General features: G+C 53.0%; 1 protein-coding gene across 2 annotated transcripts in view; it reads right to left on the reverse strand.

The window, feature by feature from the left end:
- ADAMTS14 (ADAM metallopeptidase with thrombospondin type 1 motif 14) overlaps positions 1–26,588 on the reverse strand; it is a 30,410-nt gene extending 3,822 nt beyond the window's left edge. Inside the window, exons 1-20 of one of the 2 annotated variants that reach the window (XM_041468083.1) lie at positions 26,432–26,588; positions 25,625–26,055; positions 18,827–18,983; positions 17,966–18,162; positions 10,922–11,005; positions 9,241–9,388; positions 6,317–6,422; positions 6,081–6,224; positions 5,377–5,509; positions 5,141–5,254; positions 4,833–4,981; positions 4,368–4,543; positions 3,397–3,530; positions 2,988–3,111; positions 2,798–2,878; positions 2,484–2,647; positions 1,883–2,048; positions 1,083–1,215; positions 734–941; positions 71–197 (exon numbers count right to left, since the gene is read on the reverse strand). In XM_041468083.1, the coding sequence (XP_041324017.1) occupies positions 71–197; positions 734–941; positions 1,083–1,215; positions 1,883–2,048; positions 2,484–2,647; positions 2,798–2,878; positions 2,988–3,111; positions 3,397–3,530; positions 4,368–4,543; positions 4,833–4,981; positions 5,141–5,254; positions 5,377–5,509; positions 6,081–6,224; positions 6,317–6,422; positions 9,241–9,388; positions 10,922–11,005; positions 17,966–18,162; positions 18,827–18,983; positions 25,625–26,055; positions 26,432–26,504 (3,049 nt within the window). In that variant the 5' untranslated portion in view covers positions 26,505–26,588. Of the gene's footprint in view, positions 1–70; positions 198–733; positions 942–1,082; positions 1,216–1,882; positions 2,049–2,483; positions 2,648–2,797; positions 2,879–2,987; positions 3,112–3,396; positions 3,531–4,367; positions 4,544–4,832; positions 4,982–5,140; positions 5,255–5,376; positions 5,510–6,080; positions 6,225–6,316; positions 6,423–9,231; positions 9,389–10,921; positions 11,006–17,965; positions 18,163–18,826; positions 18,984–25,624; positions 26,056–26,431 lie in introns of both variants that reach the window. The other variant, XM_041468081.1, reaches the window with a different exon arrangement.
- Positions 26,589–26,594: the final 6 nt, after the last annotated feature.

The raw sequence follows: 26,594 nt of genomic DNA on the forward strand, positions 1-26,594 counted from the left end.
ATTTGTGGGGGTTGATCCCCACCAGCACATGCCCCATCCCCGTGCCACCTCCTCCTCGTCCTCCTCTCACCCGGGCAGACAGCCACGTGGCAGCCCTGGATGGCCTCTGGCTTGTCACCCTCGCAGCGTGCACCGCTGTCGCTGCCCTTGCACACCACCTGCCGCTGCTGGACGCCTTCCCCGCAGGTCACCGAGCACTGTGCCCAGACAGACAGACAGACAGTCAGTGACAGCGTGGGGACAGCCCCCACACCCCCCTGCAGCCCACCAGGATGTGCTGGTGACTATTCCTCAGGTGGATTTTGCTTTCTGATGGGGGTTTTCCCTCCCTGTCTCCCAAACCCCCACACTCTCGGCACAGGGATGCTCTCCCCTCTCTCATTTTGCCTTGTACCCTTTTTCCCGGAAGTTTTGAAAGCCAGGCTTGGAGCAACCTGGTCTACAGAAGGTGACCTGACCAAGGCAAAGAGATGGGCTTTAAGGTCCCTTCCAACCCAAACCACTCCAGCATGCTGTGAAAACACCACTGTGTCTTGTACCCTTATCCCCACCAAGGCCAGGCTGGATGGGACTCTGAGCAACCTGGCCTAATGGAAAGTGTCCCTGTTGGACTGTAGATGACCTTTACAGCTCCCTTTGAACCAAACCAGTCTAGGATTCTACTCCCTGACCCCTACAAGCACCTGCCCTCCACACCCACCTCCCGTACCCTCTTTTCCAGGGGTTTCCTCACCTCGGACCAGGCTCCCGTCCTCCACTGTGCGGGGCAGGGCAGGCGGCCGCAGGGCCGGCGCGTCTCGGGGCGCTGCCCGGGGCAGTACTTGCTGTGCAGGGTGCGGTTGGTGCCGTCCTGCAGGCGCTGCACGCACTGCACCGCCCGCGCCTGCACCCCCAGCTTCCCGCAGGAGCGGCTGCAGGCACCCCACTCCTCAGCCACCCACCTGCCAGCGTGGGAAGACGGACAAGGAGAAGGCATTTGAGGCGACGCTTATCCTGGGAAGCGGCTGGAGACGCTCCCAACGCGACCCCGAACCGCCCCCACGAGGAGTGGGAGCGCCTCGGGCCACACAGAGAGGACTTACATGGGCTGGGAGCACTCCTGGAGGTTACAGCGCCTCCGGATTGGCTTCGGCTTCTTGCCATTGTCACAGAAGTTCCTATGCACCATCCGGTTGTCGCTTTTCCGACGGCAGCCGTACTTGGTGTACTGGATGCCTGAGGGGGCAGAGCACGGACATGGATGGGTGTAGGGGGTCCCTCCAGGTTCCCCCAGGTCCTTCTGCTGCATCCCTGCTGGGATATGTGCTCTGAGATGTCACCACTCGGGTGGGAGCCAAGGTTGGCTGAGGATGCTCGTGCGGCTGCTGGACCCACCCCCCAGGTCCCCCAGGCTGCTGTGGAGTGCACACAGCTTGTGGAAAATGTCCCAGCCCATGGCAGGGGTTTGGACCAGGTTTTGGACCTTTAAAGGTTCCTTCCAACCCAAGCCGCTCTGATTCCCAGAGCACGAGGTGCTCCCCACCACCTGAAGGCCACATCCCAGTGGCCATATGGAAACGGGGCTTTCACCAGCAAACCTCAACCTTACTTCTGTGCAAACTTTAGTAGTGGTCATCTTCAAAATTACTGTTTCTTGGCTCAAATCCAGTAAAAAAATAGCCAAGGAATTCAAAAATCCTAGCAGGTCCATGGATAGACAAAAGAAGGTACACACACACAATCATGCAGGCCTGTTTCTGTAAGAAATCCCGCTAAAATGCTCACTTGAACTGCTTTGCAACAACTTCTCCGTGTCAGAGATGCCCCAAGGGGCTCACACACCCTCTACCATATCCAAGCACCCCCAAGCATGCCCTGTAGGCTGTTATGAAGAGGAAGTTACCTCCTCCACACGCCTTGGAGCACTGGGACCAGCTCTTGAGGGCCCACTCGTAGGAATCCATCTCCTCCAGCAGGACATTGTTATTTCCAATCATGGGCAGCAGGTCTTCGTGGATGATGTACCTGTACATGAGGCTGCTCCTCACCTCCTCCTCCTGAGGGATGACCTGCAGGCAGAGAGGGAGCAGAGAGGGGGAAGAATGATGCCATGGGAAAGGGACCACACGGCAAGGTGGCCTATGACTCAAACTGGGACACAGGGATGGATGGGAGCACAGACCTGCCATTCCCAGCATGCCCAGGGAACCCAATCTCTAATTCCCCACATTCCAGCATAACTAAAATGGGAGTTGGAGTCATAAGCAATTGCTGCAGAGCAGAACGCAGCTGAACTCAAAGGCAAGTGCCTGAGCAGCATATGCCATTCTCTCATGCAGCTGGTCACCCCTTGCTTTTGGCTGGCTCATTCCCTGGATTTAGTGACATGCCCTCTTCCTCTACCCACATCCTTCCATCACCTGCCACATCACACCTCAGACCACCTCCCCTGTCTGTGACAGTCGTCCCCAAGCCCCCCCAGAGCACGTGCCAGCCAGGCTTACCAAAACACTGATGGCCTCGTGCAGGGGACCGCTGGTTTTCAGGCTCTCCTTGCCTTGCTCCACAGTGTATTCCCACTCCAAGCCCATCTCAATGAACACTTGGCTTTTGGCTTCTTGGCCCTTGGCATTCAGGATGAAGTTCCCCGTGGCTTGATTCTTAACAGCTGGAGGAGAAAGGAGATATTTTCAATACCATTCCCTCTGGTCACTCACTTTGGAGGATGGGAATGACCTAAACAAGACCCCCTTTGATGGGAATTATGAGAAAAGGGTTGAGAAAGGGCGAAGGGAGAGGTGCACTAGAGCATGCTCACCGATGCTGTGGGATGCTGGCTCCATCTCTTCTATCTGAAGGTGCCTTGCTCCAGCTGGGATCTCAAACATCTTCAAAACACCTGAAAGGGAGGGAAGAAGGATGGAGGGAAGAGAAAGAGCAGGTTTCCTCCAACTTGACACATGAATCCAGCTCGTGAATCTGCTTCCAAACCCACCCAGCCCTCTCACCTGGCTGCTTGGGGGTCTTGGCCAACGTCCCCTTCACCGTCCGGCAGTGGGAATTGTCCCCCCCGCAGACCCCACACTTGTCATCCTGCTTCAGGGAGCCAACCTCCTTGTCACAGCCGACGTGCTGGCACCCAGGGAAGGAGAGGACAAGCCTGGGGTTACATGCCTGAGGCCCAGCCTGGGATTACAGCCCTGCAGCCCAGCCCGGGGTTACAGCCCTGCAGCCCAGCCTGGGGTTACAGCCCTGCAGCCCACCCGGGGTTACAGCCCTGCAGCCCAGCCCAACACTCTGCCATCCCCTTTGCTGCACACAGGCTTGGTCCCCAGGGACAGAACCCCGTGCCCCCAAGGGGCTGAGCTTTCTCCTGGCCAGGGAAAGGACAGGGAGGGCCCCACAAGAGCTCCTCACCAGGCACTCGCCCCGGACACAGACGCTGTAGGGGTCTCGGTAGCTGCAGCGGGTCCCGTCGTGAACAACCTGGTTCATGAACACCACGTCTCCCGTGCCCTCAGACTGGCAGATCAGCTCACACTTCTGAGCATCTGTGTGCAAAGGAAAAGGGAAGGGGGAGAAAAAGAGAGGTGGGGGGAAAAAGGGGTTGTGGAAATTCATTAGGGTGAGTGAAGACAGAAACTCATCTCAGCTGTACCCCTGAGCACAGCCATAATTCCAAAGCCCAGGATATTCACGTGGCTGATCTCCCAAGGCCAGTTGCAGATCAGGAGCCTGCACTTTTGCCTAGTGCACTCAGGAAATCAAGGGAAGGACACGACACGCTACATGAGGCTGCAATGCAAGTAGGCAGCTCTGCTCTGGAAACAGGCTGGGAGTGTTCAGCCTGGAGAACAGAAGGCTCCAGGGAGAACTTAGAGCCCCTTCCAGTGCCTGAAGGGGCTCCAAGAAAGCTGGAGAGAGCCTTTGGGCAAGGAGAAAGGCGTGACAGGACAAGGGGGAATGGCTTCAAACTGTCAGAAGGCAGGCTTAGATGGGGTATTGGGAAGAAATTGTGTATTGTGAGGGTGGGGAGGCCCTGGCACAGGGTGCCCAGAGAAGCTGTGGCTGGCCCTGGATCCCTGGAAGTGTTCTCCCAACTGTGAATAACCTGGTCTAGTGGAAGGTGTCCCTGCCCAGGGCTGCAGGGTTGGAATGAGATCATCTTTAAGGTCCCTTCCAACCCAAACTACTCTGTGAGTCTGTGATTTTAAAAAGCTGGCTGTTTGATGTCGGCTCATTGCACAACAGTTTCCAGCTCAGGAGCTTCCCACCGCCCAACATCTGTGCAGCTGGCACAGTCTCCATCCCAGGGTGATGGCCACCAGGGCAGAGTCCCCTGGAGGAACCTGGCTGCTGCTCCTTTGCCAGGACCCGCCACCACTCACCGTCATGATGCTCGTAGGGAAGCCAGGAATGTTTGCTGTTCTGGTGGGTGTAGTAGGAGTTGCGCTTGGAGCACTGCTGGGCACGGAAATCCTGGTAGGGCCCCGGGCACTCCTCGGCGTTGCACACCTGGTACTCGTAGGTGGCTCCCGGGCACTGCCGCCCTCCGTATGCTGGGCTGGAAAACAAACGCAGCGGCTTGTGAGAGCGCTGGAGAGGGGATGGTGTTCAATCCCAGCACAGCTCAGTGCCCGAACACACGGCACAGTGCGGCATCCATGCTTTCTGGAAAAATCCCTACGCCCAGGATTTTTCTCCTGGGAAGCTGAGAAGCCTCACAAATACTACAGCACAGCTCCTGCAGGAACAGATGTCCCCATCCCTGCCAACAAGGGGAAGAGCCAGGAACCTCTGGCTCGTGGCTACTTCCTGCTGGGAAAAGGGAGGGAGGCAGAAGCCAGACGTACGGCGGGTTGTCGCAGCTCCGGCTGCGGGATCGCACGCCTCCCCCGCAGGTCCTGGAGCACGAGCCGAACTTGGACCAGGAGCTCCAGCTGCCATCCTGACTGTAAGGCTGCTCCGACGTCTTCCAGATGCAGTGGCCCTTGAAGCACCACTGGAAGGGAGGAGAAGGAATGAGTTCCAAAGCGCTCAGCACCAGTGGAGAGCCCTCCTGCACCCACAGCACTACAGAAACACTACAGCACGGGAGGAAGGTGCTTTTCATCGTGCCCTCGGACACATCCCTCCCACAGGAAGCAGGACCAGCCCCTACCTTGCCAGGAGAGCACTCGGTGCCATCCAAGGGCGGCCCCTTCTTGGTCTTGCAGAAGTAGGGGTTGTCCGGGTGGCTGCACCACAGCTGCTTGCAGGGGTCGAAGGTGCGGAACTGGGGAGCACAGAGGAGCTGGGCTGGGACAGCAGCAGCGAGTACCAGCAGGCTGGTGGCAGCCAGGCTGGCTGGGGACCCCGGGGAGGGGGGGACAGCATGGCCACACAGCCCCTACTCACCGCCGTGCACGTCTTGTAGCCCACGCCGAAGTCGAAGCGGCACTGCTCGTCCATGGAATAATTAATTCCCGGCAGCTCAGGTAACGTGGGCCACTGGTGCTCAAAGGGGTCATCCAGGAGGCAGTCGTAGGAGCTGCAGAGTCAGACAGAGGATTTCCTTCCATCACCCCATCCCTCTGCTCCAGGCCACTCGCCAAATTCAGCTACTGAGAAATTTGAATTATCATGGAATCCCAGGATGGCTTAGGTCGGAATGGTCCATCAAGGCCATAGAGTTCCACCCCCCTCTGATGGGCAGGGACACCTTCCACCGTCCCAGGCTGCTCCAAGCCCCAGTGTCCAACTTGGCTTTGGACACTTCCAGGGATCCAGGGGCAGCCACAGCTGCTCTGGGCACCCTGTGCCAGGGCCTCACCTCCCTCCCAGGAAATAACTTTTTCCTAATATCCCATCTAACCCTACTCTCTGTCGGGGGAAGCCTTTCCCCCTTGTCCAAAGTCCCTCTCCAGCTCTCTTGGAACCCTACTAGGCACTGAAAGAGGCTCCAAGGTCTCCCTGGAGCCTCCTGTTCTCCAGGCCGAACACCCCCAGCTCTTCCAGCCTGTCTCCAGAGGCCCTCCAGCCCTGGGAGCACCTTTGGGTACCAAAAGCCACCAGTGGGGGTCTGAAGGGAGAACACGCCCTCCCAGCTGGAAGGGGCGTACTGGATGTAGCGGTTGAGCTCCTGTTTGCTGCAGCGGGACCAGTGGTAGCGGTGGAAGGCGGCCTGGACCAGCGGCGCCATGATGCTCCCCATGCTGGTCTCATCGGCGCAGCGGTTGCCCTGGCCGTCGTGCTCCATGCCCAACCTGGTGGGAAGATCCCAAGGGATTCGCAGCTGCAGCAGCACCTTTGCAAAGGGAGAGGCACCACCACAGGCAGCTCTGCCCCCACGACTTACACGTGTCCGGTCTCGTGGGCCACGACGAAGGCCGAGGAGAAGCCGTCCTCGTGGTTGAGGGTGCAGCTGCGGAGAGGGTGGCACATCCCCGTCACCGGAGCGTAGCCTGGGGCAAAGACAGGAGGGAAGGACAGAGGAGGAGAGGAGAGAGAAAACCTTTGAGAGAGGAGGGGAAAAAATGAAGAATTTAGAAAAAAAAAACCCCACAAACACATAAGCTGGCTTCACTGCAACAGAAGAGAAAACAGAGGGGAAGGTGCTGAAGAGGAGGGGCTGCCCAGGTCACTTGGATGGACTGGCTCACCAGTGCGTGCCAAAAGCCAGCAGAGGTTGCTGTGGGGCTTGCTGGCACCACTGTGCCCTTGTGCCAACACACCTGGGCAGGCAGGAGGGCAGAAACAGCACCCACAACTGGGTGGCCATCGCCTCCCAGCCCAGGAACGGCATGCCCCGCATTCTCCTTCATTAAAAACAAATAAAGAAGGAAAAAGCAGAGAAGAAAAGGCATGAGGCTCTCCCCAGAGCCCTGAGAAAACCACAGCCCTGCTCCCCACGGGGCACACCCGCACATGCACCCGCCCGGCCCCAGGACCCCAGCCCTCGATCAAGTGCAGTGCAGTGGGGCAGCTGTGGGCAGAGGAATCTTCCCCCGCCCAGGCAGCAACACATCACCTCCATTCTGGTCACTTTTCCTTTCTTTTCCACCTTATTTCTGCCCAATTCAATTAGCTTGTTGGCACGCTCCGGAATTTACCCCCCAAAGTTTTTTTTTACGTGTGTTGTTTTTTTTTAAGGCTGACCCTTTTTGGCATCAAGGGAGTTAGTGAAGGAAGGACTTACAGGTCAGAGAGGCAAAAGGAGGGCAGGATCATGCTGGATAACCATGCCCTGGGGACTGGGATGCTGGAAGAGGAGAGCTCAGTCAGCCAGGAGTGGGCAGCAGCAGGAGAGGGGTGCTGATGAGCTGAGGGAGGTGCACATCCCTACACCCACCCTGGCCAAACCACAGGGTCCACAGAGCCCCCCATCCTTGTGGGATACTTGATCCACACCAAGTCACTCCCACAAAGGGGTTTAACCACAGAGTAATAAATCAAGCCCTGGATAAATAATTTGAAAAGATTTTTTTTACCCCCATGAAACTTTCCACAAGAAAGAATAAAGTTGTGGGAAGCTTTCTCTACAAGGGGAAGGCAAATTTATTTTGTCTAGGATGAAAATTGGATAAATTCCCAACCAAAGAAACTGTGGATGGGAGATGGGACAAAGGAGTATGAAAAGGTGGATGCTCACAAAGGCAGGTTTTTGTAAGGAAGACTCCAGTAAGAACTGGAAGGAGTATAAAAGGTTCTCCACAGGAGAATGACGATGAGAAGCAACTACCTGGAAAATATTTAATTCTGAGCACAAGCATCCTTCAGCCCAGCCAGAAAACCCCTCTGTGCCACCCACTGCAGAGGGACACGACCTCTACAGCAGCAATTAATAATTTACAACCCATCTGTCCACTGCTTTTCTCGTCAAAGGACATATTTGGGATAATTTGGTGCCACACTCTGGTCCTTCATTCCGCACATCCCCGAGCTTAAAAGGGTGTTGGGGGTCCACAAGGACTTCGTTTTGGGGAAAAGAGGCAAGAGCAAGCACAGTGTTACTATTCCAGCAGCCCAATCAGAAGGAAATTCCCAGCGGATGAGGAGCTCCTTGTGCCATGCAGCACAGCCAGGCAAGGACATGGGGATTCTGCAGAAAGTCCTGGAGATGTGTGACAAGCAGAGAGCCAGATCCGCAGGGAAAAGGGGAAGGAGCTGCTGGAAGGAGCAGCCCTAGAGCAGGGCTACTCCATCAATCTCAACTCCTCCCACCAAGGGGCAGCCTAGGGAGTCTCCCCCTTCTGCCAAAAAAGGTCCTCTCTCCAATGCCTTTGGACACAGTCACTTTGCCAGGAAAGGTCTAGAAAAACGAAACAAAACTGGTATTTCACCCTGTGTGTGACTGGACAAAGGGACCAGGGCAGGTCACAACCTAAGGTCTGCTATTTGGTGGCCACAGGACCGCTGGCACACTCAGGAGGGTTTCCAGCTGGATTTCTCCTGAGGTTCATCTCCTGATGAGGGGGATCCTTTTCAGGGAGTTAGGAGAGGTTTCCTTCTCCACCTTTCCTTCCTGCTGTGCACACCAGGAGGACCTGTGCTACAGATCAGGGTGACAATACCCACCCCATCCACGGCATCAGATGGAGCCTCCTGACGGAAATCCAGACCTGGCCACCAGCGTGGAAAAGAGGAGATGGGAATTTGGAAGCAGCAGGCTCAGAACTGGGAAAAGCCACCTCTCCTGGTAACACCAAAGCACCTGTTTTCCTAGTGGAGCCATGAAACATCAGAAGATTTTCCTAAAAATTTTTATTAGCAAAGCCTCTTCTCAGACCGCACCAGCACAATCTCTGCACCAAGAGGGTGAGAGATTCCTGCAGTAGAACTTCCTCTTTGACCCAGGGTTTATTGAGTGCTCCAATGTCCAAGAAATAAATCCATGTAAAAACAAGTTTTAAAGGTCCTCCAGAGGAGGTGATTGATTGACTCCATGGGGCTTCCTGTGGTATTTCATCTTTTTTTATCTTATATTTGTATTTTTAAGGCATTTTGGTCCAAGAGGAGGACAGGTAAATGAAATCAAAGAGCAAGAGAATAAATAAATAAAGATATTTTATCCATTCAAGTCGATGCTCTGGATTAATCCTCTGTCCCTCTCTTTCCCATCGTGCGAAGAAATAAAAAAATACCAATTTTCATAACCTTTTTCTGGACCTCGCTGGCCAGGAAGCAGACTGTGCTTGCAAGAAAATCCTCTCACCCCTCGCTGGCCTTTCCCCCCGGCAAACTGCACATACCTGATCGAGACAAATACAGTACCTTGCATACCTGCGGGCCCAAAATCTTGCCTGGTGAGGAAGACGGCGTGGTCGTGGTGCTCTGCGTGCTGCGGGTCGGAGCGCTGCTGCGAGTGCGCCCAGCGGCACACCTGCTCCAGGCTCCGCGACGGGTTGCCCCGCTCGATCAGGCTCACTGACTGCGGGAAGAAGGGAAAATCCGCTGCTGGGGACAGCAGGAGCAGGGGCTGCCCTTCCCCTGGAAGCCAAGGAGACGTTATCCCAAGCGGGAGATGATAAGCTTGTCCTGGGTTGCCAAGCAAATTGTATTCTCTTTGCCATCTGTATGGCAGCTGTCTTCTGTTAACGGGGCAGTTTTCCTGATCTCTTCCACACCCACTCTTCCCTCCAGGGGGACACCAGCTGGTAACAGGCTATGGAATGTCACTGCACGGCTGATAAGAACTACAGCATCCCACTGGGAGATGTGAGCCCAGAGGGAGGAGCCAAGCATTCCTGCCTGGATATAATCTGGAGTTTCTGGAACACCAGCACAGCTTCTCCACTGGATCTTCCCAGAGGATCAGCTGCCTCTTCCACTGGATCTTCAGAGGAAGGCTACATCCTTCTACAGGATCCCTGCTCCAGCAGAACCACACCTGACACTCCAGGAGGAGCGCAGCCACAATTCCAATTGGATTGCTACCAACACCCTGACCAACAGGGTGTCAGGTTGTGTTCTGACTCTGTCAGTGTTGTTTTAGTTTACTGCATTGTTTATTTTATCTTTTTATTTTCTTCCCTAGTAAAGAACTGTTATTTCCTGCTCCCATATCTTTGCCTCAGAACCCCTTAATTTCAAATTTATAACAATTTGGACTGGGGGGATTTACATTTTTCCATTTCAGAGGAGGCTCTGGCCCAGATCAACCTCCAGCCCAGCGCACAAACATGACTGGGACAAAGCTAGTTGGATTGTTGGCTTTCTCAACTAGAAATAATGTTTCTGGTCCCATGGAAGCCTCCAAAAACGAGCCAGCCTCCATCCTTATCCCTGCTCCTCAGAACCATCCCTGGATCTCCAGGATGTGTTGGGTTTTCAGCCAAGCATGTTTCTATAATAAGGAAGTTTTTTTCCAACCAGCCTTATTTGGAGATCACACATGGAGACATCACTGTGTTGAGTCATTAACACCCTTGCTAGAACAATTCCTGTGGGACAAGGGGCTTGCCCCAAAAAACGTACAGAAAATCATTGTTTTAAAGAAAAATCTGGCTGCTGTGCTCAAACAAGCCTTAAAAAATAAGTGCAGCCTGAGAAAACTCCTCAGGAAACCTTCCCATGCTTTTCCTGGCCATGCCCAGAGAGCTACAGGACAGCCAGAGAGACAGTCAAGGAGATCCCGAGCTCAGCTCCTCCTCCCTGACGTGCAGCTCCTCTCAGTGTGGGAAGCCACCTCTACCCCATCATCCACAGAGCTCTGAGGAATCCTCCATGGTTTTCCCCACATCCCAGAGCAAGCACGCAACAGCAGATCACCCACCACCTCCCTGAGGGCCTCACAGGCCAGGGGCTATCCGGGCCCTCAGCCCCAAAATCCAGGCTTAGGAAGGTTCAGGTTCACCCCTGCTCAGCACAGCTGTCATTTGGGCTCCGACAGCTGCCACGTTTTCCCAAGGCCGGGCTTACCCAAGGGCTACATAAACATGAGGGCATCTCCTGCTGGATTTACCTGGCGGTATCCCACCATGATCATCCTGACCAGCACGATGTTGATGTGCACGCCCAGCGACTCGTCGTGATAAATTTCATCCACCTGAGGAAGGGAGGGAAATCCAACAGGGAAGAAGTTAAGGCCATCCCAGCTCTCAAGCCCCTCCTGTCCTCCACGCTCCCACGTTCCACACCCTTCCAGGCTTCCCAAGACCAGGTGCAAAGATGTCATTCCCCTCCTGCCACTGTGGGGAGGGCTTTTTTTCCCATTTTCCCACGTGTAACAAGCACAAAGCCAAAAAGCCAAGCTGGAATAAGCCAGAATTTCCCCAGGAATGGCTCAGATGGTCAATGACATCACCCATTTCCATCAAGGGCTGTGTTTTGTCCACCTCATTTCTCAATGAGGCATTGCCTCTTTGGAATATGAATCTCTCAGAGGGATGGAAATGCTCCAGACTCCATCACCCAAAGGAAAAAATGGCTTTTTGATACAATCCTTTGCCTCTCCCCAAAGCCAGGGCTTTCCTCAGCTGAGTCAAACCTGACCTATGGCTCCAGAAATCCCAGGAGAAGGCAACACAATGAAGAGAACAGGGAGGGCTCAGGAGTCAATGAGATTTGTACCATCCTCAGCTATTCAAAATGACCTTGCAAAGGAAATAACCAGCTACAAACTCTTCCTTCTGCGTTTCCAGGATGAATAAACAAGTTCTACTCCCAAATGCTACCAAGGGAGTAGGACACCCAGATGGGAAATGTCCCTGAGAGCTGAGCCCAGTGACATGGAGAGAGGCACGGAGTGAGCAACCACAAACCCACGTCAGACCCTGCACCTCCTGCAAAGCACGTGGGAAAACATAGCCCAGGGAAGAAAAACATCCTGATTTTTTGAGAATGGGGCTTTCTTTTTCCCAAAAAGCCTCTCAAATGAACAGTTCCACAAGTGGGGGTTCACTGCAGAAGTCAAAGAGAACAAATTAAGACAATTTTTAGTATTGACTAGAATTCATGTTTTAATTAAAATATACTTTCTCAGGTTTGCCCAAGGGGGGACTAATTTCCCTCAGCTCTATCAGAGCCTTCCAGACTACATGAAGGTTATAAAGTCAGATTTATGGATCTTTTCTATTTTTTCCTCCATTCCTTTGGGGTTTTTTCAATTTTACATCAAGGGTTAGGTGACAACTACCCTTTCACTGCTGCACAAGTCCATTTCAGCCACTCCCCAGTGTTTTAAAAGCCCCCCATTTTCCAGCCTGGGATTCCATTTGAAATACCCACTCAGGCCATTTTTAAACCCAAAAACCCAGTGTTAACCTTTCCCCCATGACAACCAATACTCCCATGGGGTGCCTCCGAGCCATGCCGAGAGATAATGCAGATCCCGAGCCTTGAACGCAGCAAAATCGATTACAAAAAATTAAAATTAATCAATAAACTGCCAGTCCATCCCCATTAATGCATCCCTTTGGATGCAGAAGCTGCAAGAGTCGTGGGGTATTTTATCCATCAGTGTGGAAAGATAACTCTGGTCAACCCACCCTCAGCTCATCCCTACTTTCCGTGGGTGGAATGCTCCTTCACCCTCCCCCTTTTGTAAGAATAATGAGAATATGATGGATTTTTTCTGATCCCAACCCTATTTTTTTGGGGATGTGCACAGAAGGGTGGAAGGTCACGCAGCTGCAAACATTACTCAGGCCTCCAGACCCACTGAGGTATGGGGGATCCAGCCCAGCAAGGAGCTGCAGCTCCCCAGGGATGTCAGGCTGGGCTTTAGCATGTAGGAGGCTTTTGCATCCCACAGCCTAAGTTTGATCCCTTACAAAAATATTGGTAATAGTGGGAAAGCAGGGAGAGAGGGAGAAATTAAAGCCATGCTTGAAGAGAGGCAGAGCTGGAGCTGGGGCTTGGTGTGGGGAACAGGACAGGAAACACAACCATTTCCTTCGCTTTCCCAAATCTTCACGCATTTTCCTTCACCCCCAGCAGCTGCCAGGAGCTGGAGCTCCAAAGTGAGAGAGGGCAGGGGCAGATGGGATATTGGGAAGGAACTGAGGGAAATGAGACCCTGGCAGAGGCTGCCCAGAGAAGCTGTGGCTGCCTCATCCCTGGAAGTGTTCAAGGTGAGGTTTGATTGGGCTTGGACCAGCCTGGGATGGTGGAAGGTGCCCCTGCTCATGGCAGGGGGTAGGAATGGAATGAGCTTTCATCTCCCTTCCAAACTATTCCATGATTTTAGGATTCTATGGTCATCTACCAGCACTCTGCTGCTTGCTGCCTGCTCCTGAGGCACCCCCAATCCATCAGGATGGGCCACGTTCCTGCCTTAGGGACCTCTCCACCAGCCACGACCTGACCTTGCTGTGACTGGGAGCATCACGTGCAGCAGCACAGACCTCTCCCTTCCCAGCTGCACAGGATATTTTGGCAGGATGCTCACTAGATCCTGCTGTATTATTCCAAGATGGGATTTAATTCCATAAATCTTCCTTATAAAGCAGTGCTAAATCCCACTCTCCTCCAGCTCACAGGGACCTGGTGCTCCATTTCAGCCCTCCCTGGGACTCCATTTCAGCCTCTGAAATGAAGAGGTGACCTAAAGCCCAGCCCCTGTTTAGTCCAGGGTTTAGGCAGGGATCTCACCCAACAGATACCAGCTCAGCAGTGACCTTTGGGGTTAATTCAGAAAGCAGATGTGGAACCAGACTGCCCAAGGCTACAGACTTCCCTTCACAGCCAGATATAAATAATTGATTTGGGGGGGGGAAAGAATCATATCAAAAGGGCTTGGTGCTGGCTGCTGCAAGGGCTGAGACCCTGCAGGCCCCAAATTTTGGGGCAGGGGGGGAACACCAGCAGGGCCAGCTTCCCCCAAGTGCTCCAGTGCCTGTGCAAGAAGTGGGAATGGAGCTGGAGGGGCAAGCATCACCTTGGAAATGGAAATTCACCTGGAGAGCAGTTTCCAGACTTGGCACAACTCTCCCTGCCCTCTGCAGATGCCATTAAGCAAGTCAGTGTCTTCAGAGAAACCCCTTCCCCCAAAAACAGCTGTTCAGCAAAGGGCTCCAATAAAAAAATACCAGTTTTTATAACCCACATCCCTGAAGCCATGGGATAAAGATCTTCTTACCCCTCTCATCCACGCTCAGCTTTTTTTACACCGCCACCTGGCAAGAAATGCTCTCCTCTTTCATTTAAAATGGAATTTTCCCACCTACAAACAGCCCAGCCCTTAAGGCTCGCTATGAGCTAAGGGCAAAGCAGCAGGAACAACCACCCCACAGGACTCCCCCCAAACCCTGCAACACCAAGGAGGCACTGGCATTGCTTTACAGTGAAAGGAACATTACAGCCTGAGAGCAGGGCTGGCTGCCTCCCTAAATCCCTGCAAACCCCTGGCCAGCCCCGAGTCTGCAGCCCCAGACGCGAGATCCCGACAGCAAAACCGCACTGGCAACGAGGTCTAGACCTCGCTGTTCTTCAGGGAAGGAAAACAAAGGGAGAGACACGAGAAGAATTTGCCAAAGCAGCAGAATAGCTGACATTTCAAAATGCCGGGATCGCTTACTCGGAACAGCCAAGTCATCTTTAAACTCCTTTCTTTTATTTCCTCGCTCGGTTTTTATGCTGCTGGATTCACCCTGAGCCTCTTTGCTGGGGCTGGGGGGTTAGGAAGGGAGGGGAAAGTCCCCCTTGCCACATTTTTGGGCTTGCATAATGTCACCTCTGCGAGGGCTGACCCACGTTATCTGTGGGGAGGAACAGAGTAAGGGGAGAATTTTTCTGCAGGGCAAGACCAGATTTGATCAGAGCTCTCTACAGAACAAAGCATGTTGTCCCAAAAAAAATAGCAACAAACATGTAAGCCTATACAGAGGGTAGGGGAAAAGTGCATGGACACATGAGAGACATCAGAGGTATTTTTGTCATTATCAGCTAGCAAGGAAGTGGCTCATAAATGCCTCACCTAAGAAAAGAACATACACAGGTTAAAATTAAAGCTGAAGGTTTAACTTTTATTCCCAAACCTTCTCTTCTGTGGGGTCTCAGTAGCACTCTTTGTTGTTCTGCCCTTGGGAACAATAATTTCAGCTGGAGCCAGGCAAGTCCCAGCCTGGAGAGGGCTCTGACTCATGGGGTTTCCCTAGTAACCCAAAACAATGGGAAAACACCAAGAACCTTTGCATCTTTAACCAAATCATGGGCAATATCAGACAAAAGCCAGTTGAGGCCAGGGCCAGGTTTGACACAGCCACAGCTTGGCTTCTCCCCTCCAACTGGAGCCACCCCCAGACCTGAAGGGATCAGGGATGAGCAGTGGGAAGTCTGGCAGAGAAAGCCAAGAAGCCCACCTCCCTGAAGGCAAGAGACTGGAAAGCAGAGCCAAGCACTGAATATTTCCTCTCCTCTTCCTTTTCCAAGGTGCTGGATCCCCCCCTGGTTCCCAGCCCTTGATCTCAGCAGCCACCATGGCTGGGGGATCCCAATTTTCCTTCTGCAACACCACAACCTCTGCCACAGGCAGCAAGCAAGCGAGAGGAATGGCTTTCCAGAGCCACCACATCACCAAACTTTCATCCCAAGATGTTTTGGTGAGGTGGACACAGCAACATCCAGCTTGGAGCAGAGACACGCTCAGCAGCGGATGGCAGAGGGCGAGTTGTGCCTTTCCCACTCACTCCAACCCAACCCCAAATTCCTGGGCAGCATCTGAGCCAAAAAGGAAAGGGCAGGCTGGGAATGCAGGCTGGGAGCTAGCAGGGAAGGCAGCCTGCCTGCAGGGAAGCTCTTAGGTGCACAAAAGGAGCAGTCATCCTCATGTCAGCTCCCCGGGATGGACACAGCACCCTTCACTGAAAAGCATCCACATTTCTGGCACTGAAAGAAGGGCTGCGGGGTTTGTTTCTTTTCAAAAAACAACCTCCTCCGTGACAAATCATTTATCACCAAGCTCCAGCCGACACAGAGTTCCTAATAAAGGGTTTTGTGTCTTGGGAAGAGCCCCGGGACCCTACCTACAGCAGCGCTGGGAAGGGATGCGTGTCCCACTGCTCCCTCGGCACTCCGTGGAGACCTCAGGAAAAGCCGGGAGAGTTTATCACTGCTTCCAACCTTGTTGCCCCCTTTCCTTGGGATATATCTTGATAGGAGAGCTCTTAGACAGAAAACTTTCCCAGCTGGCTCCCTGATGTACTCCAGCCCAGCTCGTTAAGTCCTTTCCTCGTCAGAGGGCTGGCCAAGCCTCTTATCCTTCTTCCCTTTGCCTCCAACTAATGGGATTAATGTTCAGCTGTGTGGTCCCAGCAGGCTCCTCCCCGCCAGCCCCCCGGCACCCTCCTCTCTCCCTCCCTCCCTCTGCCACCCAGGCCAGAAAGCAGGACTCTCTTTTTTCTGCTGAATCGGGTGTTTTAAGGCAATCTGAGCCGGTAAGGAAACGAGGAGGCGCCAAGGGAAGAGGAGGCGGACGGAGGTCACGGCAAAGCTGGAAAGAAAACGCACTAAAAGCCAGAAAGAAAGAAGGGGAAGGGGGTGGGGTGGGGGGGAGAATATATAGAAGGAAATAATACTTGGGGGGAAGTATTTGTTGCCTGTATTATCCTGGGGCTTTCCCCCCGCTCATTAAAGTCTCCAGCGCCGCCTTTAATTCAATAGGCAGCGGGTCCTCCCTTCTCCCAGCGCAGCATCCCCTGCATTCACTCCCTGAAAAGTCCTGCCCGCGGGGTAGGAACCATGAAATGCGCCTGAAAACCGACCTTTTGATTAGAGCTGACAATCCCCGGGCGCTCAAACTGGCCATCCCGATCCCCCCTTCCCCCCCCACCCGGGATCGGAAAGGAAAAATGACATCATCTCCGACCCCCGTAACGTGGGAAGAGCCGGAGGGCTGAGCCGGGAGCCCTGTGGCTTCCCCCGGGCAGGAGGATTTCATAGCCAAGGGGAGAAATGCTCGGAAAGTGAATTTTAGTGATGCTGAGAGCATCGGGATAACGTGCCAGAGAATAAAACATTGTGATGAAGGCGTTTGCTTCTTCAACATTTTCCCTATCCTTCACCTCATCACCCTCTAATCCCACAAATCCTCCCCCCCATCCATGTCGATAATTTCCCCTTCGTTGCCAGCCATGTGGCAGAAATAATGTCCAAACCCAACAACCAAGCACCCAAAAGCATCTTTATAACTTGGCCATTCCAGAGCTGGTTGAGCCTTTTGAACATTTTCCACCACTATGTCAAAGAACACTTAATGGAAAGTAAATAAATAGAGGCGAGAATAAAGCATGGAAAACAAAACAAAACAAAACTGGGAGAGAGAAAGAGATCCTTCAGCATAGACCTTATGTGCAGACATTCAGGTGCTGGAGGAGCAAACCTCCCTCAAGATGCCTGGATGAATAAATATTGATCCTTCCACGTCTCTCAGGACTCGGGGAATATGGATGTTTTTATCTTAGAAAGGAATGAAAAGGGGTGCAAGGAACCAGCACAGGCTGCCCCATGCCTCGGAGTGAGGAAGGGTGCAGGAACTGTAAAGCTGCTCTAAACTCCTCTTCAAACATATCCTGAATGGTTATCCAGGTGCACAGGTTTCCAAAAAGCTCCTGAAAACCTATAAAAATATTTCCTCTACCAACAAATAGTATTCAGAATGAATCATGAACATCAGCGCTGCAAAACAAATTACAGATATTGTAATTTCTAACTAAGTAAGCCACAACCATTCTCTTTTCTAGCATTTGCTGAGAATTCAGCCATGAGTAGGAAACGTTCTCACCCAGGAGAAACTTTTGGACTCAGGTGAGAGGTGACCAACATGCCAGGCCCTGCCATTGGCAAGGGGAAGGTGATGGAGATGAACATGGAAGGGCTCTGCTTTCCATCCCTCCAGCTCCCACAGCTGTTAAACACCAGCGCGGGCGGTGTGAAGGCACAGCCCTCCCTGCAGCACTGCTCCCCCTCCCAAACCCATTCCTTTTCCCAGGAAAACAGATCTGCAGCATCAGAAGAGCACTAAACCCAGGGAAGGGTGGGATCCACATCCCCCAGAGCCCAGCCTTACTATGTTCATGAGGGTGAGGACATAGTTCTGGACGTGCTCCTTGCCATGGAAGCGCACCACGGAGTCATCCACGGCCAGCAGCACCTCGATGTTGTAGTCATCCTTCCTGGCGTGGCGCCGCTTGCGCTCCGCGTCCCCCAGCTGCTCCGCCATCAGCTCCAGGGAATTCGGGAGCTCACCCACCTGCAGGCCGGGCACTGGGCAGGAAAAGAAAGAGCCTTTGAGGTGATCTGACACCACGGTGACACAGGAGCAGAGATTCAGTAGGGAAAACAGGTAAGAGAGTTAACTCTAACGGGATACTGAGCTCCGGCTGGTTGCTGGTCCAGCTCACCCAGTGGCAGGGAAACGGCTCTGAATTGTGAAGACCAGCACTAAAAGACATATTAATGATTGGACTCGAGAACCTTAAAGGTTTTTTTCCACACTAAATGATTCTATGATCTGTTAAAAAGTCAAATCTACATTTCGTAGAATCATCACAGAATGGTTTGGGTTGGAAGGGACCTTAGAGCTCATCCTGTTCCAGCCCCTGCCAAGGGGACAACTTCCTCTATCCCAGGCTGCTCCAAGCCCCATCCAGCCTCACCTTGGGCACTTCCAGGGATACAGGGGCAGCCACAGCTTCTCTGGACAACACCTTCCAGTACCTCAACACTCTCATCACAACACAGGTGATGAAAGCTAGGCTGCAGCACCTCCAGCCCAGCATTTGCTTTCCTTCTTCTTGACTTTAGCAATTAAACTGAGCCTAAAGTCACAGGGTGAGACACACAAGGGCTCGTGGAAGGAGAAATCCTCTCCCCAGGTGAAACATTTATTACCAATTGCTGGGAAAGACTGGATTCCAGCAGGGCCTACCTTCGGGATGGAGGTCGTGGCGCGGCTCGGCGCCATCCTGCCGGATGGCCGAGCGCCGATAGACCACGTGGGCCCTCCCGTGCTCCTCTGTGTCCTGCTGGCCCCTCTCCAGGGGCTCGATGAAAAACTCGTTGCTGTCTGTCCGAATCAGGCCAGCCTGGACTCCACAAAGAAACAAGGAAAAGGGGAGAAACAAACAGTGTGGTTTTATGTAAGTGTAGGGGGGCACACACACTCAGTATGCTCGTTGAAGATTGATGCAGAGACACACAAAGGGGAAAGGCATCCCAAATAATATTGTTTTGATCCTACTCCATGACACCAGGATGGTTCTAATACCATGTTCATCTATGACAACCCTTAATTTCTCTTGTAGATGGGAAAGAAAAAAGTAAGGAAAAACCAAGCAACAAAAGAAAAAAAAAATAACACCATCCAACCTGGCTGCAACTCAATTTATGTCTTTATATGGCTACAAAACTCTATTCTGTCTCATCCATGACTTGTGCTAGACCCTGAACTCAGGGATACAAGGCTGAAGGGGCTCCCAAGGCACTCCTGAGTCTCCCTGAACCCTCCCCATTCCATTCCTGCAGTGCCTTTAGGATATCTGCCATTTCACTGACACAATGAGCTGCAACCAGAAGAAAGAAAGAGAAACCATTCTCTCTGCCCCATGAAGTACTTGGGAATTAACACAGGGGAATCCCGCTGGAGAAGAAGCTGGAAAGCATTACAACTCCACCTCCCAAACACAGGGAAGATGAATGACAGGGCAAACATCACTGGAAATGTTGTCCTGGCTACCGACCTGCTCCTAATTAACACCAAGCTCCCATCAAATCCCCCTTACATCAGCCTGAGCGCTCACACCCCGCAGCGCCGGCCAGCTCACACCTCGGGCAAGGAAAAGGATCACCAGGATTTGGCTTCTCTCCCACGGGCAGCCCCCCCAGCTCGGCATTTTTGCCAGCTCCCTCCATGGCGCACGCGTGCGTTCCTTCCTCCGGCGCTGCCCGCTGCTGAGGAGCTGCCTGGAAAGCACCAGCAGAACATTTGGATCTGTTCTTGGAGCAAAGCCTTCAGCAGGGTGGACCTACTGGAGTCCTCGTAAGGGTCTTGGGGTGTTGGAACAGCCCTCATCAAATAAAATAAAATAAAAGCAAAATAGATACAGAGATGTATTCTGGACAGAGGCTGGGGCTCTTCCAAGCTTGCCTGGCTCTTTGGGACCCCTTCGTGTTCACGTCCCTTGGGATTCATCAGGCAATGGCCAACCTGGCTCTGTCGGATTCCAACAAATTTCCTGCTCCGCTTGGGTTTCATTAACTGCTGTAAAGCGGGGTTTTGGCTGGTTTTGTTTTACCTCCTTCCTGAGGAATCCAAGTCCTTGCCTGACACACGTATCTCGGGTTCTTCCCACAGGAGACATCCAGGTCAAACCAGGGCAGACAGGGATTGTGCCCCCACCCTCAGACAAGGAGATGAAGAACACAGCCAGGTTTAACCAGGGGCACCAGGCAGGGTGGTGGAGGGGCAGGGAACAAGCCAGGGAGTTAAACCACCAGTCAGGTTCAGTGATGGCTGGGCGAGGCCGTGATGATGGGGCAGGGCACAGAATCACGGAATCCTTTAGGTTGGAAAAGCTCTCCAGGATCATTGAGTCCAACCATTGACCCAGCACTGCCAAGGCCACCACCAAACCACATCCCCAATGCTACATTTATAAATTTTTTCAATCCCTCCAGGGAATGGGGAACACAAGCCTGTGCCAGGGCCTGACAACCCTTTCCATGAAGAAATTCTCCTAATTTCCAGTTCCAAAACATTGCTCTTTATTATACAACAAGAGAAGGAGCAGAAGCAGCCCCTGCCCCAGGAGGAGCTCTTCTGGGACACCACTACCCCCTCCCAGCCCTGCCACGGGGCGTTTCATTCGGGACCAGGCACCCCAAAGCCGGTTTATGGGTTTAGGGCTAAAGCTGGGACTAGCTGAGTCAGGCGGCTGGAGGAAAGCCGTGCCGCCACGCCGGGGCAAGGCTGGATTAAAACGTGAAAGAGCCTGGTCCCAAGCAACAGCCCACTTGGGTTTGAGCTGCTCTACAGCTCATGACTAATTATATCTGGCTCAAGGAATAAAGCAGCCCAGACCTTCTCCCGAAGGCGGGATGCAACGCTCCGCCGACTCTGGGGATGACCGACGGCAACGGGGATAACGCAGGGATTTTTGTGTCCACCTGATCAGAGCAGCCCAAGAAATGAAACAGAAGCTGCAGCGGTCACCCTGGCATTCACAAAAATAAATTCAAAAACCAAAACAACCCAAAAAACACCATTGCACACACTAACTGCCTGCTCACAAAGAGGAGCAGCTCAGGTTATATTTCAGCATTTTGGGAGGTAGAGAGGCAGCAGAAAAGGTCAGGTGCCACCCAAAAAGTTCCACTCAGCTTTTCTTGGGGTTTTTCCAAGAGCTCAATCCCATCCTCAGTGATCAATTAGCCATATGCTTCCTACCCTTGAGTTTAATTTGGTTTAATAATACCAAATCGAATTAAATCAATTAGCGGGACTATTACCACTGCTTTTCCTAACATGAGATGCTGTCTGCAGCTCTCAGTGAAGGTACTCCCCCAACTAGAAAATGGCCCTTTAAAGACAATTCCACTGGAAAGAGGGAAAACATACACCAAAATCACTCCCGCCAGCTCACACAGAGTGTGAAGTGTCTTCTCCAGCTCTCCTGTGCCTCCCCAGGCTAAAGGAGAGATGAACTCCTGCCTCACTAAGGGAGACCCCCCAGGACCATGAGTAAGAAACTTCTCCTCCACTGCTGGGTAAAAACCTCTAACTCCCACAGGAATACAGGAAATTCTGACACTTTACCCAGCTGAGATGTGGAAAAATTAATAAAGCTGCTGCACTTGACCAGGGAAGCTAACAGCAGGGGGAAATCCAGCTGCGTGCAGAATATGTATTTTTCCTCTAAGATTCACACATCATTTGGACAAAAAGTCCTAGAAAAGCAGGCAGTGTGAACACAGACACCACGGGTAACAGCGCTCCCCTTCCATCCAGAGGGCATCAGGCATGGTCCAGAGGTGCTCCATCACTATTTTCATGCCTCTCTGCAGCACAGGCTTTGCAGCCCATCAAACACAACACTTTGCCTTCCTTGATTCCTTTTCCCTGCTCTTTGTGCTGAGGTGAGAGGTTTTTGGGGAGGCTACAGACCAGGCTTTGTCAGGTGACCTGAGCTCAAATGTAGCTCCTGGTGGAGTGAGGACATGAAGACACACTCAGCACTAATTAATTAATTTGGTTTTCAGCCCAAACAGGGCCTGGTTCGCATCTCACTGCCAGAATTTGGGATTATCACCTGGGAGAAAAGCCCTCATATCCATATAACACCCACACCAGCTGAGGCCTGTGGGATCTATGTGACCAAAGGGACATCTCACATCTTTACCCTTTTCCTCCCCAAAATTAACCCTACAGCTCAGGAACTGCAAGGAAAATCCTGGAAGACCAAGCCACGCTTTTTTCAGTGGGGCATCATTTCGAGGGGCTGTTTCTCCCTCCACTCCCTATTAATTACTGTTTCTAAGGGCTTTTCTGTTCTGCGTATCTGCTGCCACCCATGTGAAGCAAGCCAGCGCCAGGGGGATGGAAAACGCTGGCTCTACGGTTTGCAGCACTACGGCAAATCACCCCAGGGCAAAGCCAGGCACACAAATATGGTGTCTGTGGGTGATAATCCTTCACCCATCCCTGCAAACCAGCAAAGCAGGACGGAAGCAAGGTCAACCGCATGCTGCTAAAGCCAGCGGGGAAAAATCTGGGATGCCTCCACTGCAGCGAGACGTGTCCGCCGGCGGAGATTTCTGCCTAACGCTACTTTACCAGCCAGGAATTTGGTGGCTTAGATCAGCTTTGAAATTACGTTATGGGCCACAGCACCTTCCCACCCTGGTACGAGACACCCTCGCAAAATATGAAAGGCCAGACTCTCACGCGTGGTTGCCCGCAGCGAATGACGGCCGCGGAAGGTGCCACGGCTTTGGCATCTGGGAAAAGGATCGGCTAAATACGGATTTAGGAAACACTTTGGGTGGACTGTCTTTTTCAAGAGCTGGGTTGGGGTTTTGGGGTTTTTTCTTCCTCTCCTCTCCTGCACTTCCCCCCCTGTTATTTATAATCTCGGTCTCCGTTTATACACGGCCTAATCTCTTTGTGTACACAGCCCTCATCCGCGGCATCCCGGAGCGCTTCCTCTGGCCAGGAACCGGCGGCCAAGCGCGGCCCCGCGCCTCCCACGCGCGCTATACCGGGATGCAGAAGCCACAATCCCCTTCCGAAGCTCATGGGCAACTTCCAGTAAAAGTCCACAGGAATCCCAGGGTTCCTTCTTATGGAAGAGTTTCCTCCAGCCCATCAGCAATATTCCTGCCCACGTACATCCCTCCCAGATGTTCTGCTGCTTCTCAGGTCACCAACATCATCCTCCCATCCCATCCACACCTAGAACCAGGATTCAGTTCCTTTTCTTGCTCAGTTTCCTGAATCAAGCTCTTTTCACTGCTTTTTGGGAATCCTCTTGATCTCCTCACTCCTCCAAAGCTGAGATCCTGAGCAGATTGAAGATGTCGGACTCACTTAAGCCAGAGGGCCATACAGCCAGAAAACCCATGGAAAAAAGAAACCAGCCGTGACCTTGGATGTATCACAAGGGCAAGGGAGCCAAGCACCTGCTTGTCCCCTCAGCCTCGTGTCCTTCACCAGACCAGCTCTGGAAATTCCTGGTGGAAGCCAGGATATTGATTAGTTGGCCGCCCAGCAATAAATTTATTGCAGGAAATAGAAAAAAAATCCTTACTGTGGGGGAAAAGCCACTTCTTCCTTTACACGGGCTTAAAAGGGTGGGCTTATCCATGGGTGGCAGGATATGGCCGCATAAATCCACATGGAAAAGCTTCCTGTGGTACAAGCTACACCCTAACCCAGCTGGAACAAGGCCAAAAAGAAGGACAGCCAACAAGGTGTGCAAGGGGCTGTGATGGGAAAGCATGGGGCTAAAGCCCAGGAAAGCCTGGAAAAGTTAAATTAAAGCCTGCTTGGATTGACACTAACAATAGAGTGGGCTCTGGGGAAGAAAATTCCCAGAGCTGTGCCACAGCAGGACAGGGATCAGCTGCCGGGGACCTCCCCTCCAGCATCCTTTAGCTGGTGATGCCAAAGGGAATGAGATCTGCCAGGGAAGCTGCACGCTCCAAACCCTGCTCTCTGCTCCACACTCGGCACTCTCTGCTGGGTCTGTAGGAAATGCCTTTAAAGCTTCCAAGCCTGCCCACATTGGCCGGCCCCAGCGCAATCCGTGTCCCAGAGAAATGTCTGCAAGTCCACAGCCTCAGCCCATTCCCAAAAGGATGCTTCAAAAGGTGTGGATTATGTGCTAAAAAAGTTTAATTCCTATATGTAGGCGAAATACGTATTTCTAGCTGTGCTGCTCTATCATTTCTGCTTGTACAGTAGCATCAGGAGTTGTATAAAAAGAAAGGAATGCCAAATTGTTTGTGCTGGTAGCCAAAATTGGCTTAAGGAGCTCCCAGAATAAAGCAACTAAAAAAGACACATATAAAAAAAAAATTTAAAAAGGTACAAAATAAGGCATTTCTTCCAACCCGGCAGTAAGTTTAAGTGGTAGCAGGAGAAAACAGCAAACCCTGGCACCTAAAACAAGATTTAAATTGGCTCAAAGGAAATCTGAAGGGCAACGGGCCAAGGGTATTAAAAAATAAGCACTTCCCCAAGCCTATCAAAGGTAGGGAACCCACAGGCAGAGCAGATGCTGGGGATAATGAGGTAACAGAGCCATTTAAAGGAATTAAAGCACTGTGGCAGCAAGTTACTGATGCTGAACTGTGCTCAGAAAGCCAAGAGCCTCTGAGCCCCCGAGTGATTAGGGGAAAAAAAAAAAAAGAAAAATATGTCCTCCTGCAAAAAGATGCTTGGTGGGAGCCAGACTGCAGCTAACCCTGATTTCAGGGGGTGCTCAAGCTCACACAGCATCATTTAAGAGGTGGGAAACACAGAGGAAAAGTTCCCAGAGCAGTCCCAAGGTAAAACACGGGTGAGCAAGGGTGGAACAGCATCACCATGAGTGGCACAGCCCATGGAGCTAACAGCATCTGGGCAGGAGGCACTTCAGGCACAGGACTGGCAATTTTTCCAAGCCTTTTAAATAAATATTGGTGCACAGACCAGCCTGATGGAGCAGGCAGGGAACACCCAGGGCCACACGGGGAAAGGAGACCTGCTGCTGTCAAGGCCCTAAGGGCAACACAGGGCACAGACACCTAAAGCATCCCAAAAATCGGGGTTTCAGGACACCAGGGTTCATCTCTGAGGAGGAAACCACACCAAAACACAGGCAGCACACACAAAGCACCTGTGGTGGTTTTGCATGGGAGGCATTAAGGGAAGTGATAATTTTACATTTTGTTTCTTTACATTATCATTGAGAAGAAAATGTTGTGAAAAGAAGTATTCTGAAGGTTTTGTCTGACTTTTATTACTCTTTCTTTTAGTTACTGTTAATAAATTTTTCTTTATACTCTAAAAAAGTTTTGAGCCTACCTTACCTTCCTCCTAATCCTACCTCACAGCAAAAAGGTAAGCACACCAGTGATCACCCAGCACTAAAACCCACCACGCCCATTAGCACACCAACCAGAAAATTAACAAAACCTCAACCTAACAAACCAAAACCACTACAGCACCCACCAGCCCCCAGCTCACCAGCCCATCGCAGTTGCTGATGGCCACGGCAGCTCCAGGCATCCCGGAGATGTCACCGGTGAAAAGGCACCGCTGCTGGAGGGGTTCCCGGAAAAGCACCTCAAAATCCTCCTGCCACTCCGCCACGGCTCCCGGCGGCACCAGCCTGCGGTTGGGGCTCAGCCGGAGGTGCAGCTCCTTCCCAAAAACCGTGACGTTGAAATAGAGCAAGCGGCGCTGCGGGGGCTCATCCGGGGGGCTGCGGGGGACGCGGCGGCGGGACGGGGACGGGGACAAGGACGGGGACAGGGACGGGGCCGGGGGACAGGCGGGCTGGCCGAGCCCCGCCGCCGCGTCGCCGGACACCACGTGCGACAGGAAGCGGCCCCGGCAGTCGGTGCTGAAGGGGACGATCACTCCATACTCGCTGAGTTTGCCGGACAGGAGCAGCTCTGCGGAGACAGCAGCGAGGCAAAGGGGCCGTGGGCACGGAGCATCCCGCCGGGACCCGGGGGCCAACGCCACCGGGGGAGCCTTTGGCGAGCACGGCCGGAGCTCGACGAACCCCGCAGCAGCTTTTCCGTCCCGACCCAGCTCCGCTTTGTAGTTTTAAGCGGGTGCGTCCAACGTAGCAGAAGGAACTCGGGCTGACGTCCCCTCGCACGCCAAGCACGCCAACTATTTCTCGCCCAGCCTCCATCTCCCCCAATTCCCGCTGAAGCCTAACCCCCCAGCAGCGGATTCCCTCTCCCTTCTCCCCATCCTCCGGGGCGCAGCCACCTGTCAGCCCCCCCAGCCCCCTCCCCGCCCGCGGGGCAGCCGCCGTACCTGGGGCGCTGCCGGCGGCCAGGCAGCCGTGCAGGGGGACGAGGCAGGAGAGCACCAGCCGCAGATAATCCATTTGGGGCCGGCGGCGGGATGCGGGGCCGGCGGGATGCGGGATGCGGGGCGGGCGGCGCCCGGCGACCGCCTCCCCCCGCCGCCGCCGGGG

Source organism: Pyrgilauda ruficollis, unplaced genomic scaffold (genome assembly GCF_017590135.1).
Source record: "Pyrgilauda ruficollis isolate IOZ18807 unplaced genomic scaffold, ASM1759013v1 scaffold210, whole genome shotgun sequence".
In the NCBI taxonomy this organism is placed as follows: Eukaryota; Metazoa; Chordata; class Aves; order Passeriformes; family Passeridae; genus Pyrgilauda; species Pyrgilauda ruficollis.